General features: G+C 52.9%; 5 protein-coding genes across 5 annotated transcripts; 2 read left to right on the forward strand and 3 right to left on the reverse strand.

The window, feature by feature from the left end:
* Positions 1-66: 66 nt before the first annotated feature.
* Positions 67-2,125, reverse strand: BU25DRAFT_332613 (LACT-domain-containing protein; the record flags this gene model as incomplete). The annotated part of the gene is made up of 3 exons (XM_033702446.1): positions 67-233; positions 291-1,737; positions 1,790-2,125. 3 exons carry the CDS (start codon positions 2,123-2,125, stop codon positions 67-69), a joined length of 1,950 nt encoding a protein of 649 aa, XP_033565914.1.
* Positions 2,126-2,343: 218 nt separating this feature from the next.
* Positions 2,344-3,148, forward strand: BU25DRAFT_385288 (acyl-CoA N-acyltransferase; the record flags this gene model as incomplete). Its single annotated transcript, XM_033704361.1, has 2 exons — positions 2,344-2,640; positions 2,729-3,148. The coding sequence occupies exons 1-2, from the start codon at positions 2,443-2,445 to the stop codon at positions 3,146-3,148; spliced, it is 618 nt and encodes a 205-aa protein (XP_033565915.1). The 5' UTR covers positions 2,344-2,442.
* A 550-nt stretch (positions 3,149-3,698) lies between these two features.
* Positions 3,699-5,557, reverse strand: BU25DRAFT_445804 (uncharacterized protein; the record flags this gene model as incomplete). The annotated part of the gene is made up of 2 exons (XM_033709455.1): positions 3,699-5,329; positions 5,380-5,557. The coding sequence occupies 2 exons, from the start codon at positions 5,555-5,557 to the stop codon at positions 3,699-3,701; spliced, it is 1,809 nt and encodes a 602-aa protein (XP_033565916.1).
* A 1,320-nt stretch (positions 5,558-6,877) lies between these two features.
* BU25DRAFT_195561 (uncharacterized protein) lies at positions 6,878-9,611 on the forward strand. Its single transcript, XM_033701042.1, has 2 exons — positions 6,878-7,727; positions 7,776-9,611. Exons 1-2 carry the CDS (start codon positions 7,045-7,047, stop codon positions 9,505-9,507), a joined length of 2,415 nt encoding a protein of 804 aa, XP_033565917.1. The 5' UTR covers positions 6,878-7,044; the 3' UTR covers positions 9,508-9,611.
* A 104-nt stretch (positions 9,612-9,715) lies between these two features.
* Positions 9,716-13,904, reverse strand: BU25DRAFT_385292 (glycosyltransferase family 22 protein; the record flags this gene model as incomplete). The annotated part of the gene is made up of 8 exons (XM_033704362.1): positions 13,789-13,904; positions 12,939-13,695; positions 12,097-12,894; positions 11,790-12,050; positions 10,989-11,472; positions 10,448-10,911; positions 10,020-10,360; positions 9,716-9,971 (listed from the first exon to the last, which is right to left on the reverse strand). The coding sequence occupies exons 2-8, from the start codon at positions 13,683-13,685 to the stop codon at positions 9,716-9,718; spliced, it is 3,351 nt and encodes a 1,116-aa protein (XP_033565918.1). The 5' UTR covers positions 13,686-13,695; positions 13,789-13,904.
* Positions 13,905-13,943: the final 39 nt, after the last annotated feature.

Below are 13,943 nucleotides of genomic sequence, written 5' to 3' on the forward strand. Positions count from 1 at the left end.
CGGGAGTCTACCTCCAGCCCACCATCCTGCCTCAACGCCGCGAAAGCTCTTGACTCAGAAGCGTGACTATTGCCCAAACCACCCATCCTCTTCCTCTTCGTAAATTTTTACTTTCTCAGCGTACTCCAGAATGTTCGAGTGTATCGTCTCGTTGATCAACTCTCCTCTTCCGCCTGCGACTTGCAGAATGAGATCATTCAGTGACGACCGTCCGAGGATGTCAACATGGTCAGCTATTGCGTGGTCAGTTTCTTCACCCTCTCCATCTCGAACGAAAAAGATCGACTTACCAGTATTCGGCCCACCCCTTGGACTGAACCTATCAGGCTCGTGCTTCATTTCGTATGTCTTAATCTGCACCCCGGCAGGATTATACCTCTTCATCTTCCACCCCTTGGCGCACATATACCCACTACTCAACAGATTCACCGTGCCATCACCCTCTCCCATCACAACACCATGATCCACGCCCCCATTGCCACCCCCACCCGTCGGCTCACTGTTCGAAGCCGCAGTGTACGCCGTATCCAGCGTGACGTTGAGCCCGGACAGCGGATCGTCGTCCGCGCGGTAGTAGTACGCGCGTTCCGTCTCCTTGCCGATGCCGTAGAAGCAGTAAATCTTCAGGTTTGGCGCGAGCGGCAAGCGTGTTTCGAGGGGATTGATCCACTTTGCGGGGATGAGCTGGTTGTCTTCGACGACTTTGGCGGTGTGCGCGACGCCGTGCGAGTAAGAACGTTGGATCATGGCTTTGAACCAGGGCTCGCTGTTTTTGAAGAGGAAGGGGAGCGAGTCTTCGACGGTCAGGTTTTGGGAGGTCAGGATGTTGGTGCTGTTTGTGTCGCGGAAGCGGATGAAGTTGCCGTAGGAGACGTTTTGGCTGGGGGCGTCGTCGGGGGCGCCGGTGTGGTCGCCCCAGACGGCATTGCCGCCGAGGGGCAACATGGAGGAGAGACCAGGCATGGCGCGGAAGATTTCTGCGCGCTCGTAGCGGGAGAGGAAGCGCTCAAGGCCGTAGACGGCGAAGGCGTTGAGCTGGGCTGTGTCTTTCATTTCGCCGCTGAGGACGGCGGGCATGTCCTTGAGGGCGCCCAGCATACAACCCGAAATGTTGATCCAGCTGTCGATGTGCTTCTCGACCCAGTCGCGCCCGCCGTTGCCGTATCCCTCAGCCTCGACCCAATGGAAGAAATAGTACAGGACCTGCGAGCCCATACTATGCGAGAGCAGGACGGCTTTTTTGTTGGAGACGTGGTTTGCGACTTCGATGTGCGACTTGAGACGGGTGAAGTACTGGTCCCGGATCTCGTAGTTCATATATGTCATGCGCCAGTCAAAGGCGGCGGTGAAGGCGTTGCTGGGATCGTAGCCAATGGTCGCGAGGTTCTCGAGGATCTTGTTCCAGATCCAGTAGCCCGTGATGAAGAAGTCGGCGGCATCGAAGCCCTGGGCTGCTCGCAGCTTGACGCCGGGCGGGTCGAGGCCGGTGTCCTTGTCGAGCATGATGTGCTTCTTCCACCCGGCCTTGTCGAGCACCAGAGCGCGCATCATGGTCCACGAACCCCACAGTCTCTTGCGGAAGTACTGCCGCGCGCCCTCCTCCGTGCTCCACGACTCGAGGCCTGTGGAGATGACGCCGGGGATCATTATGACCGGGTGGGCGGCGCGAATGCCCTGCTTGCGTGCGTGCATGCCAATCGCGAAGGAATCGTAGTTGACGGCATCGCGTTCGTGTTTCTACACCTTGGTCAATCAGCGCTCGTCCGGTACTCGCACACAGCCTCCGTACCTGCAGCTGCTGTGCGCTCCTCACGAAGTTGGCGGGCAGTGCCTCCATCAAGCTCTCCAGGTTCATGCCCTCGATGCTCTTCAGATCGATAAGATCGTTGCTGCCCGCAAAGAAGGCGGCAACGAGCAGCCCGAATATGCCGCCCAGGCCAAACACCCAGAAGTTCTTCCTCTTGCCATTCTTGCTCTTGCCCGTCTGCTTCAGCGTATGCAGCTGCTCGGCGGTGAGAACGCGCAGGTTCGACGGTCGCTCGGAGGACGCAGGGTTCGGAGGCCGGTCGCGCGAGGGCCCTGATGACGTATCACCACCGCCAAAGCGGCGTCTGAGGAAGGACATGGCAGCAGGCAAGCAAGCGAGCAAACGAGCAAGCGAGCAAGCGGACACAGCAACCCTCGAGAATGTTGCTGACTGTGTCGTGCAGAAATGAGAGCTCTAGCACATGCAGCCCAAAAACTTCCGAGCGCGCCGGCACACATGTGATGCAATATCTGATCGGCCCAACCCAATCTAACCCAATCTAACCCAATCTCATCCCCCTCCAGCCAATGGCGTCTCACGAAGCCCGCCCCGCTACCGCCCGCCCCGGAGATCCTCCGCAGCTCTCTGCCATTCCGACTCGGAACCACTCTGACGTCCTTCTCACTCGCGTGCTCATGGCAGAGAGCGGTGAAGGCACAAAGCCAGCCGCCGACCTGGCTGCTGCTGGGCTGCAGTATGTCCAGTACGAGGGCGCAAAAGAGGAGCAGTATCTCCCCTCAATCCGCCAGCTGATCTCCAAGGACCTTTCCGAGCCCTACAGCATCTATGTGTACCGGTACTTTTTGTACCAATGGGGTGATCTGTGCTTCATGGTAAATCCAGATCTTTACGTCCACGAACCGCCTCTTGCGGATCTTCGCCTGCTGGAAAATTTGAAGGCCGAGCTGATTGCTTCCACAGGCACTTGACAACGACTCCAACCTGATCGGCGTCATAATATCCAAACTCGAGCCCCACCGCTCTGGCACGTACCGCGGCTACATAGCTATGCTCGCCGTCCAAGAGTCCCACCGTGGGAAGGGCATCGCCTCGAAACTAGTCAGCATGGCCATCGATGCCATGGCCGCCCGAGACGCAGACGAGATAGTCCTGGAGACAGAGATCACGAACACTGCGAGCTTGAAGCTGTATGAGCGACTGGGGTTCTTGAGATCAAAGAAGCTACATCGGTATTATTTAAATGGCAATGCGGCGTATAGGCTCATACTGTATCTGAAAGAGGGGACGGCGCTGAAGAGACCGGAGGGCGGACATGCGCATGATATGGGAATGGACATGCCGGATATGCAGAGGATGGACGAAGCCGGTATGATTTCGTGAGTTTGAAGACGGACATGGTCGACATGCATTTATGGGGCGGCCAGTAGCACGTCCTGCTTGAAAGTTAATCCATTTAACGAGGACCGTGAATAAGGACACGACACGATGAAGTCGTTTTCATGTGTTACGCCTACTTGAGTTATACATCGTTTAAATGTGCTGCATGAACCTGGCTTGTGCCACAGGTCGGCCCATGGGAGCATTGCTGGCAATCTGCGCCGGCTGTAAATCGACCTGAATATATATGTCGGCTGCCACACTGCCTCCCTTGTCCTGCGCGGTGCATTCAACGCGCTCATTCCTTCTGCTGCTTATTCTTTAATCCAGTATGCCTTGTCAGACCACCTCACGCCGGGTCGAAGATCAGGGCGAAGCGGGATGAAGATGATAGTTCGCACACCACCAACATCCTGCAAAAGGGCGCAGGGCCTGCGGTGGTGGGTGCACAGCATGCAAGCGGTCCGCTCTTGTGCCAGACCCGAAGGACGGTGACCATCGATCAGGTACCTTGAGACCATCAGTGGACGCCGTTACGCTGAGTTTGCGTTGCTCACCTGAGGATACATGTATTGTGATTTGGAGCCATCATCTCGTATGCGCTGTATTTCGCAATCGGCATATGCTTAGAGAGTCCTCCAGTAAATGATGCGAGCAGATCACCGGGAATCTGGAAGTTCCTCTTTAGATCGTACAGTTGGAAAGCATCCCAGGGTGCGGTAGCATCAGATGCGCCTGTCCAGAATGCAACTGGGTGTTTGAGGTAATCTTTCCAGATACTTAGCTGGTTGTAGCGTGGATCGAGTGGAACTGCTGCTGCCGCCTGCAAAGCTGTCTGCGCTCCGCTTCCATCTCCCTGATCTCTCGTCGAGAAAGGCAGGTGCTGAGTTGAACTGCTTGTAGAGAAGCGCACAGGACCTGATCTCGTGTCCGTGTGAGGATCCGCATCCTGCCTTAATGGCGTGGAGGAGTATGTAGGCGTCTGTGCTCCTGGTGTGGAAGCAAATCCTACATCTCCAAAGCGTACATCTCCGCGCATCCAGTCAGGCATCTTTGGCGGAGCCAGTGCTGTATGCACCTGAGGTCGAGAACCAGCATCTTCAGTCACAGTACCTGCACTCTCGCTTCGATTGGATTGAGCTCGAGTTTTGAAGGCTGCAGCCCCAGTCTGTATGAAAGAAAATTTCGACGGACCGGGGGCTCGCGCTGTTGAACTGTTGTTGGCAACAGGTAAGGAAGCCTGCACCAGGGCTGAGGCGCGACCAAGATCGACTCGCGGGCGCTTTGCTGGCACACTGGGCACGGCATTGTCAGGTCCCTTGCGCTTTGGGTTCGAAGACCGTTCAGCCTGGTTGGCAAGCTGTGCGGCAGGTTGCACCTGAGGAGTACCCAAGGGTGTGCTGTTTGATCCCGTCTTGTTGTTCGGCTTTGCTATAGGTAGTGGCGCCTCGTACAGATCGCGGTCTGGATCAGATTCGAGAGGCGTAGCAGATATCAAACGAGCTCGGGCTGGATTCATCATCGCAGAGCCAGCCAGGGGCTGCTGGCCTCTAGCTGGTTGACTGTGGCTGTTTGGTGAAAGATCGCGGACGTTGCCCGTCGCTCGACTTGCTGTCAAGGCAGTAGCGTTGCGTTGCTGGAACGAGGTGACGGTCTGTACATCAACAAAAGCCTGCATGAGCTTCTCGTACCTAGCAGCCTTCGTTCTCAGGCCATTTGGACCATGCAGCTCAGACTGAAGATCGGTATAAGTCTGCTTGCTCGTAAGAAGATCTCGGACTTCTGAAGCCAAGCCGATGAGTCCTTGAGAACCTCTGAGCTCGTTCAGTGTGCCCCGAATCGTGCGAAGATCCGAGACAAACTGCTCGAGCTCTCGAAGTCCACCTGCCTTGTCGATGAGTGTTCTCATTGTGTGCGTTTGCGAGATCAGAGCTTGCAATCCGCCAGCTTCTCTTATGAGCGGCCTGAGCACGTCTGCCTCGAGGGCTTTCGCTCTCAGGCCGTCACGACCAGCCTCCGCTTGCAGCTGATCGATAGACACCGTCTGACCATCGACGGGAGAGAAGCCTCGAATCACCTCACTGTACGCGGAGGCTAAGTCTTTGAGCTCGCTATGCTGACGCTCGAGCCGTTTGAAACGATCTTCGAGGGCGGAGTACTCGAAGGTGGACAGCTGCAGCTCATCTGCAACCGTGTTAGCAAAGAAGTGACGCGTACAAACAAGCAAAGCTTACTGCGCAGTGAGTCGGCAGCATCCTGATGCTCGTCAATCTCGCCATCTTCGAGTATGCTAGACGTATCTTCAACTAGGGGCGGAGGTGAAGAGGAATTCTCAATCTTGACCGGTGACTTGTCAGGTGAAGCAACGCCCAACTTGCTGGCCAATGCCTTCAACGGGACAGGAGCGGCCATGTTGGTGGCCATGGGAAGCGTAAAACAATTGTAAGTGCAGTGGCTTGAGTGTCGTTCGCGTGGATGTTGATGGTTGAAGTGAGCGAGCGGATCGTGAAGGTGAGAACTTCCAATGTTTACATCGTGGCTGACCGAAATGGCAAGACAAGCAGTCACGGAAAGTACACGCAATGCATCACTCGAAATCAAACAGACAGTGCAAAGCAATCCAAAGTTTTTACAGTACTCGGTCTTGCATCACTAGGTCTGTTGTTCTTTGTCTCCGTCTCTTTCCTCACCACTGTGCAAGGCTGATTACGCCTCATAGCCTAGTCATTGTGTACCATGCATCTTCCATGTCTAATATACTGTAGAGACAGTCTGCACAGGAGTAACATGCTCCACATCGACTGGAATTTTTATAGCTGTGGAGACCTCTATGCGTGACTACCTTGAAAAGGCAGAAACATCATAAGACCACCGAATCGTTTTACCAGAGGTATTGATCGCTCAGTGAGTCATGCTCCCACAGATACTGACCTCCTTAGCGCAACATTCTGTCCTCGAACATGCACCCATCGCGCCTCTGATAGTAGCTTGGTTTCTAAGCTCAACCTCCAGGGCAGCGTGCGCAATAGCATAGATCTCAACACCCGAATCTTTTCATCTCAAGTTCCTGTATTGGTATGACATAGATGAATGAAGGCCAGATCGGTTTCGAAGTCGATGATGAAGATGGAGGGAAGATGCCGTCCATGCTGGAGAGGCGGCTTCAAGGCTAGCGCTAGCCCACCTTGACCTTAGCTGAATGGCACTAGAACCTCAACTCCACTTGTCCTCGAGAATCAACCACATCAGGCGTGTTGCCGTGAAACTCATAATCCGATAACCAAATGCGATGGATGGGTGAGATTTGGCATTCGCACTCCTGTTCTGGGTACCCCACTTAGGCTCGACTTCATGATCTGTACTCCCGCCTAGAGCTGCCGTTGCTGGTATGCTGTCTACTTCTGGACCACGCTGATGATAGACCGCACGGTTTCGACCGCTGTGACTTAGATCAGGACACATGAGGATGCTCTGCGGACGAAAAATGTTCCGTGTCCAAGATGCAACTGGCTCTTCCTCTGTCAATCAGGCCTGTATGCCACAAATATGGCCACAGATGTGGCCAAGATGTCATTACGAGTCGATCTCTGAGGGCATGCTTGCTCTTGCTGACTGTGTCCACCGGGATTGGAGTGGCGTAAATCCTTTTTGATTGGTGTATCGATTGGGGCCAAAACTGGGCGCCTTAAGCGCAGTCGCTTGTACGCCGCAACTTTCTAACTTCCAATCTCGTAGCAGACTTCTTCTTCCCTTCAACAGAACTCATCTGGTCCGACTCCCTTGACAAGCTTGAGGGGTTGCCTATAATCCCATCAGTTGCCTGGTTATAGCGGCCTTGCCTTTGCTCCGCGGGGCAAAGCACAGCTGAGCGAGGCTGACGATCATCCATCTGCCATATCATGCGGCTACCACAACGCTTTGAGCGCGTGCCGCATCAAGAGCCAGGAGAGGATCAAGACATCGTATTACCAGCCTACCCTTCGCAAACCAAACTGGACATCAAGAGTGATATGAAGACGTACCAAAGCGACAGATTCGAACCCATACGAACAGATACAGAGTACACAGCTGGAGCCTACATGACCGAGGAGTACACCATTACTCATCGCAAGACCTGGGTAGAACGCTTGGAAGAATATGAGCATCGACACTTTGGAACACATATTCTTTCCTTCTTCTACGAAAACCTTATATCCGGATGGCGAGCTGGACTACTTCGTGCATTCACTGTCAGCGTGCTCGCTCTCATCGTCAATATCTCTATCTTTGCCTGGCTTTCTTCTCGATTCAATCTCGAGAGTGGCACAGGTTTGATACATACAGGAAAGTGTAACGAGGTTGGCAACATGGAAACAGGAATAAAGGTCGGCCTGAACGTCCTCTCAACGTTGATCTTGGGCGCTTCAACCTACGCAATGCAGGGAACAACAGCGCCGACAAGAGAAGAGGTGGACAACGCTCACGCAAAAGGCAAGTGGCTTGAAATAGGAACGCAAAGCTGGAGAAATCTCGGTTATGTAAGCAAGAAGCATGCAACCATCTGGAGTGTCTTGGCTCTCACCAGTCTACCTCTGCATCTTGTGTAGGTTCCTCCATTACGATATTTTGATACGTACTGACGGGGACAAAGGTTCAACGCTGTCTTCTTCACTACTACTGAAACGTATCAATATGCAGTAGCGGTGGTGGATCGAGGGTTCCTAAACAACACGGTGTTCCAGGCCACATCCGAGAACTCTTCACCTGCGCTACCTCAATTCAAACAGTTCGAATGGTCGGGTAAATGTGACGGCGAGGGTCAGGACAGTTGCATATGGGACATCAAGAACGATACCATGGTCCTTCAACTCCTCGATGGTGCGCGGGACCCTAGCCAGGCTCAAGCATATAAGCGATTGGATCCCTTGGAATGCATGGAAAGCTACACCGAGGGATTCATGCAGAAGTTTAGCGATGTGGTTGTGGTTTCCAATACAACGCAGACGGAAAGCCCAATCTTGTGGACTCGCTACCCACAACGAGTCTTGACTATGGACAAGAGAGATACAAACAACGACCCGTTCCACTGGATATGTCAAGACACGCTCAAGAGTGATAACGAGAGCGGCATTTGCTACAAGGAAAAAGCCCTCAAGGCTATTAATCCCAACAACTGGACAGTCTATGGACACTCTGTGGATTACTGCATCGCTCGCAAAGCACCAGAACTTTGCTACTTGCAGTACAATGTGTGGATCATGGGCGCAGTCATTGTGTTCAGTGTCTTTAAAGTGTCGGCGATTGCATTCTTGGTCTTCACTCATCCAAAAGAGAAGTTTTTGCGCACGATAGGCGACGCAATTGCGTCCTTTCTTGAACGGCAGGACTCAACAACCAAGGACATGTGTCTCGTCTCCTCGGCCCAAATCCGAAGACACGGCTTTAAAACCTCTGCCTTGCCACAGACTTCCACCAACACTCGGCGTCGATGGTGGTCACGCGCCACCAAGCAGGAAGTCACACTACCCTACGCTCCGCAAACCTTCACCAACGCTCGTCCTCGACGGTGGACTGGAGCCAACACCACAGAATTCTTCTCTACGGTTGGCATCTCAGCAGCCTATGTCATCATCCTTACCGTTACGCTCGGGTGGGCTACCTCTGAGACGAATGGTAACGCATTCGACAGCGACTTTGGCCGACCTAACATACAATCACTCGCCAAACTAAAACCTGACGACGTAGGATCTTCAGGTATTGTTCCTACGCTCCTCACAGCCAACATCCCACAACTGGGCTTCTCACTCCTCTATGTGTTCTACACGAACATCTGGAGTAAACTCTTGATCGCGCATGAGTTCGACCGACTGACGACCTCCAAGAAGGGTTTGAGAGTCAGTGAGCGTCCCCGAGGTCATCAGAGAACAAGCCATTTCTTCACCCTGCCAACCAGGTATGCCTTTCCACTTATGGCTTGCAGTGCAGCATTACATTGGTTATGCTCGCGGAGTCTGTTCATGGCGCGATTTGATGGGATCGATGCATACGGCAAGGTCGATCCTAACGATCAGATTGTCAGGTTGGCTTACAACGTTACTGGCATGGCAGCGCTGATTGCAGTGAACTTCGGTATGATGGTTGCTACAGTCTGTATAGCTGGGTTTCAGCGGCAGCGTACAGGGCTGGGTGAGATTGCAATGAGCGTGGTCATCAGTGCAGCTTGTCATGTTGAACGACACGAGGCCGAGCCGTGGCTGCAGAAGGTGCAATGGGGAGACGTAAGTGGGGATATCAAAGAGAACGAGAAAAGTGATGCCATAAGGCATTGCGCTTTTACATCCCTACGAGCGGATCCTCCCATTGTAGGTCAGAAATATCAATAGACGCACCCGTCAGTGTGTTGTAGTCCTGCGAGATTTTATCGGGCTTCAGATAGACTGCAGTTTGGCATTGAGTACCTTCCGCAGTTCAGGCACGTACCTGGCTTGTTCTGCTCCGTTACCGCTGGATGAGCAATATGCTCCTCTAGATAGTGCAAACCCTAAGATAAACAGCGCCGGTTCTGAAGCAACGACCGATAGATTGGAGGCTTCAGTAAGGGTACGCTCTGACCTCATCTTCTTTCTCCAGATCCAAACCGGCCTCCACTTGCTTTTCATGCATCTCGTCGAGATACTTCAATATCACATCCGCATACTGCGTCTTTCCTTTGTAATGACTCACATCAGGACCCCAACTACGTATCGCGCTTGCAAGTCTACCCGGAACATACGGCTCCTTGCAGATCTCCGTAATGGGATGAAAGTACGTCCGGATGGTGAACACGATGCCACCCGATTTCGGAAGCCTGCCGCTGTCAACAAAGCTCACAACCGTGCAATCGACCTCTACATACCTCCTCAAGCTCTGCCGTTCACTCCTGAACCACACCCTCCCCACCCCCTCAACTCTTCCCGCGCTTGCCCAAGTTATGCCTTCGTAATCTTCACTCCCCAGACTCTCACTCCATGCCAAATTATCATCAACTTGAATGAAGTAATTATTCCTCAGCACCGGCTTCTCAGGCTGCAATCTCTTGAACATATTCAACATGCCCTTTTCAAGCTTCTCTTTGTACTGTGGAACGTCGCCACTGGTGTGGATATCGGACAAGGACATGCCGAATTTGTCTTCTACGCGCCAGAAGCCAGCGAGGAGGATGGCGCCGGCGAGGAGGTAGTATTGGCCGTCTGGTCGCTGGAATCGGGTCAATATCAGAATTCTAACGCCCTCATCTCGCGGGATCTGAGGTTCTGCATGCGAACTACGACTGGAAGAACATACTTCGATCATAATCGCCAAATCATCCTGTACCAAACGTGCGCAGATTTGCATCGGATCCTCTTTCTCGATTGTAAGTCTCTCCTCAATATCGAACAATTCGCCAGTAGCCAAGTTCCTCACACCCTCCCTCTCACCCTCCAAACGCCGAAACAAAGTCGGATACCTCTCTGGCAAATACGCACAAAACTCTTCCAGCAGCTCAACTGCCGCGTCCCATGCCTCAGGTGCAGTTCTGCAGCACTTCTCTCCGCGCTTAGCAATACGAGAGGCTTTCAATGAGTGGTACTTCAGGTACTCGTTGTCGAGCTCGATCCAGTCGTTCCAGTGCATGGTGCGCAGACCCATGGTGATATTGTATTTGGGACCGTAGCGGAAGGGGCGGTAGGGGAGCGGTTTGTTGGAGTTTAGAGACCAGGACGGGTAGGGGGTGGCCGTTGGGCGACGGAAGGGGGAGGGTGTCCATACTGGGAAGGAGTTAGTAAGCAATCAAGAAGACGAATTGAATATGCCGCGTGAGAGTGGTTGAGATGTGGTGTGATACCTCCAAGCTGTCGATCCGCTATCTTGAATGGTGAGCCTTTCTCGAATTTTGGGGTGCTTGGGGACGTGGTAAGTTGGCGCTTTCGGGTACGAAGTCGGAGCAGAAGCGTGATTGCTAGCCATACGCTTGTCACAAGGGCAAGTCCAGCATAGAATATCAACTTTGGCCGTATATTTCCATCTTGCCATGCTGTATGTGCTGTATGGCACTTATGTTGGACGACATTGACCAGCTGTTCAGCATGCTCTCGAGTTCGAGCTGACAAGGCAGACATCGTTGAATACTCGAACCTGGCAGATCTGGTGACCAACTTGAGGCGTTTATGTAAAGAATCCCACGAAGCGTATGTTGATACAAACGAGGGTGGTGAGTATCTGCGATCAGACCAGAGAACAGGGCATGTTATATGCCAATGTGATAGACATGTTTCCATTGTCTTGCGTTGTTTCGTACGTACGTGCATTGCGATAACATTGTTGATTGACTCCATAGAATGTGGGGTTCACCCTGTCGTCAATGCCTGTTTATCTTGACGGGGAGGGGACCGCACTACCCCACCCGGTTGGTGTGGGTGCGATGTGGGTCCATATCAGAGAGCTAACGTCGCTGCGATAGGCTCAGAAACCTATTTATGCAGCTCATGTAGCTTTCCTTCCTCGTCGGAAAACTAGGGGATCACGGGTTACCATGAACTGGCTCTAGGCGCATCCGTCATAGTGCTTGCCATGCTTTCGATTTGTCCTATGAGATCAGATGTTGGCGATCCGTTCCCCAGTTCAGTACCTGAACCTCAGTTCATACATCTAGGGTGCTCTTGTCGGAGACCTTTCGTTGCAACAGACAGTACTGCCCCCACTTACGGCGGAATCGCTCCGGCACAAATGGAAGGTCTGGTACCCACAGCAGACGGCTCAAGAGGTGCGTGCGTGAAACGTCGAGGAACGGCTCGCACTTCAACGGCTCCCAGTGCTCTGTGTCTGCGATATAGTCTGGCTCGAGGGCTGTTGGCGCCACTCCCGGGAGGCTAGAGTCAACGAGAAATTCGCAATGCTCGATACTTGTCTACATTGTGTCAGTACAGGATCAGCACGATACCATGAGAACTTACGTATTTGCCCGGATCTTCGATGTTCTCGTCATTCATGCCAGAAGGAATGAGCCATGTGCCAGGGAATAAGCCGAATCCGCCAGCGTTGGCCTCGTTAAACTCGCCAGGTAATAGTCCAGAGAATTCGCTCTTGATGAACTTAGGCCGAACACGATCTGGTAGAAGATACGATGAGGGAAATCGGTACCACTCTTTGCCAAGACACACATTATCACCCGGCTTGCTAACTCCTGCCTGGTGTAGAGGCGTGTACACCTTCAGGGGTGCCGAGTACGCCGTGAGGGTACCGATAGTTCGCAGCACGCCCACGTCGAAGGCCAGCAACAGTGGCACACTGACGATGGCAAGCTTCACCTGCGGTGGGATCTTGCTCACCAGACGGCTCGGATCGGTCGATCCTAGGTTCGCAAGCAGGATGTGTAGCGCGATGGCGGCATTCAGTGCCAGCGCAGGGTACACTGGGTACATGAATCTCTCTTCTTTATGAGGCTGGAGCGTGAAGATTCCAAGCCACAGATAGAACGGGCTTACGAAGACAACGCTTCGTAGTAGCGTTTGCTTGGAGACCGACTTTTGTAGCAGCAGATGCTGGATAAGGATCAATGGTAGCGCTCCTAATGCCAAGAAGAACCAGATGTTGAAGTTCAGGGCAAGATTGCGGACGTAGAAGTGCCATGGCTCAACACCATAGATATCAGGTCCTCTGCTTCCACCACTGAACACGTTGTACATGACGATGTTCCATGGCACACAAGTGATCGTTTTGTAGAAAAATGTCTCGAGAGCCATCTGTAGAACCTGCAAAATGTGAGCAATGTCTGGAATGTTGGCAAGGATCTTACCAGAACGACGAGTGATCGAACAAACCCATCAGCAAGCCTTGTAACGCACTCGATGCCTTGGCCCGTAAGGGACACCAAAAATAACTCCTCTGCAACGAAGGGAAGCACGAGGGCACCTGCGAATGGCCAACCGAGTAGTGTTCCAATGCCAAACCACATCAATCCCTGGGCAGTCCTGATGCCACCACTCCAATCCATGAACGCAGAAAATCCCAGCATTGCTGTATACATGGCGAAGCTGGATGGCAGGTAGGCCGGTGCAGCATGGTACATGCCTGGGCTGAACACCATCACAAAGATGAAGAAAAGTGCCACACGAGGATTGAATGTTCTTGCGACCACTGAGTACAGGCGACTCTGACACGAGGCACAAACAATCGCCAGGAAGGTACGCAGGAAGTAGAATTCTGCGGTCTTCGATCTGGCAAACCCAAAGAATCGAAGTGGCATCATTCCCAGCTTGATGACGAGCGAGTGTATGCCAGTGTATGTCCAGCTGCGAATGGCATACTCAGGAGAGTACTCCCATGTCTGCAGTCCATAGCCATGGTTCAGATAGTGTGTAGGCTCCCAGTAATTGAAGACCTCGTCGCAGTCTTGAATTGGTGCAAAGATAGCAGCGATTATGTTGGCGGCAGCGAAGATGTAGAAAGCAATGATAGGTTCGAGCTCATGCGGCGGCTTCTGAGCTTTCACGGGTGGTCTGGGTGCAGTAGGCACGCCCTGTTTCGGGGGTGGAGAAGGCATTGTGTCGAGTCTGAAGAGACAAATGGTCAGTTACATGCTCTACGAAAGCAGAAATGACGGCTTCAATGCTATCATCTGATGCGCATTGAAAGGGAGCAAGTACCTAAGTGACTGGAAAGGCTCCGAACATGCGCAACAGATGTCAATAGCTCTATGAGAACATTGGAAGAGCTGCCCTCAACTAGCTGGCCGCAGATGCCGTCACTGAACCGAACGCGATCTCCTAACTTCCGTAGGGCTGTGCCAACGCGAGGCAAG

This window comes from Macroventuria anomochaeta, assembly GCF_010093625.1.
Source record: "Macroventuria anomochaeta strain CBS 525.71 unplaced genomic scaffold BU25scaffold_4, whole genome shotgun sequence".
In the NCBI taxonomy this organism is placed as follows: domain Eukaryota; kingdom Fungi; phylum Ascomycota; class Dothideomycetes; order Pleosporales; family Didymellaceae; genus Macroventuria; species Macroventuria anomochaeta.

Coding starts and splice junctions, on each gene's coding strand:
- BU25DRAFT_195561 (XM_033701042.1), top strand. CDS start 7,045: ATGCGGCTACCACAACGCTTTGAGCGCGTGCCGCATCAAGAGCCAGGA. Junction 7,728..7,775: donor AGTCTACCTCTGCATCTTGT/GTAGGTTCCTCC, acceptor ACGGGGACAAAG/GTTCAACGCTGTCTTCTTCA.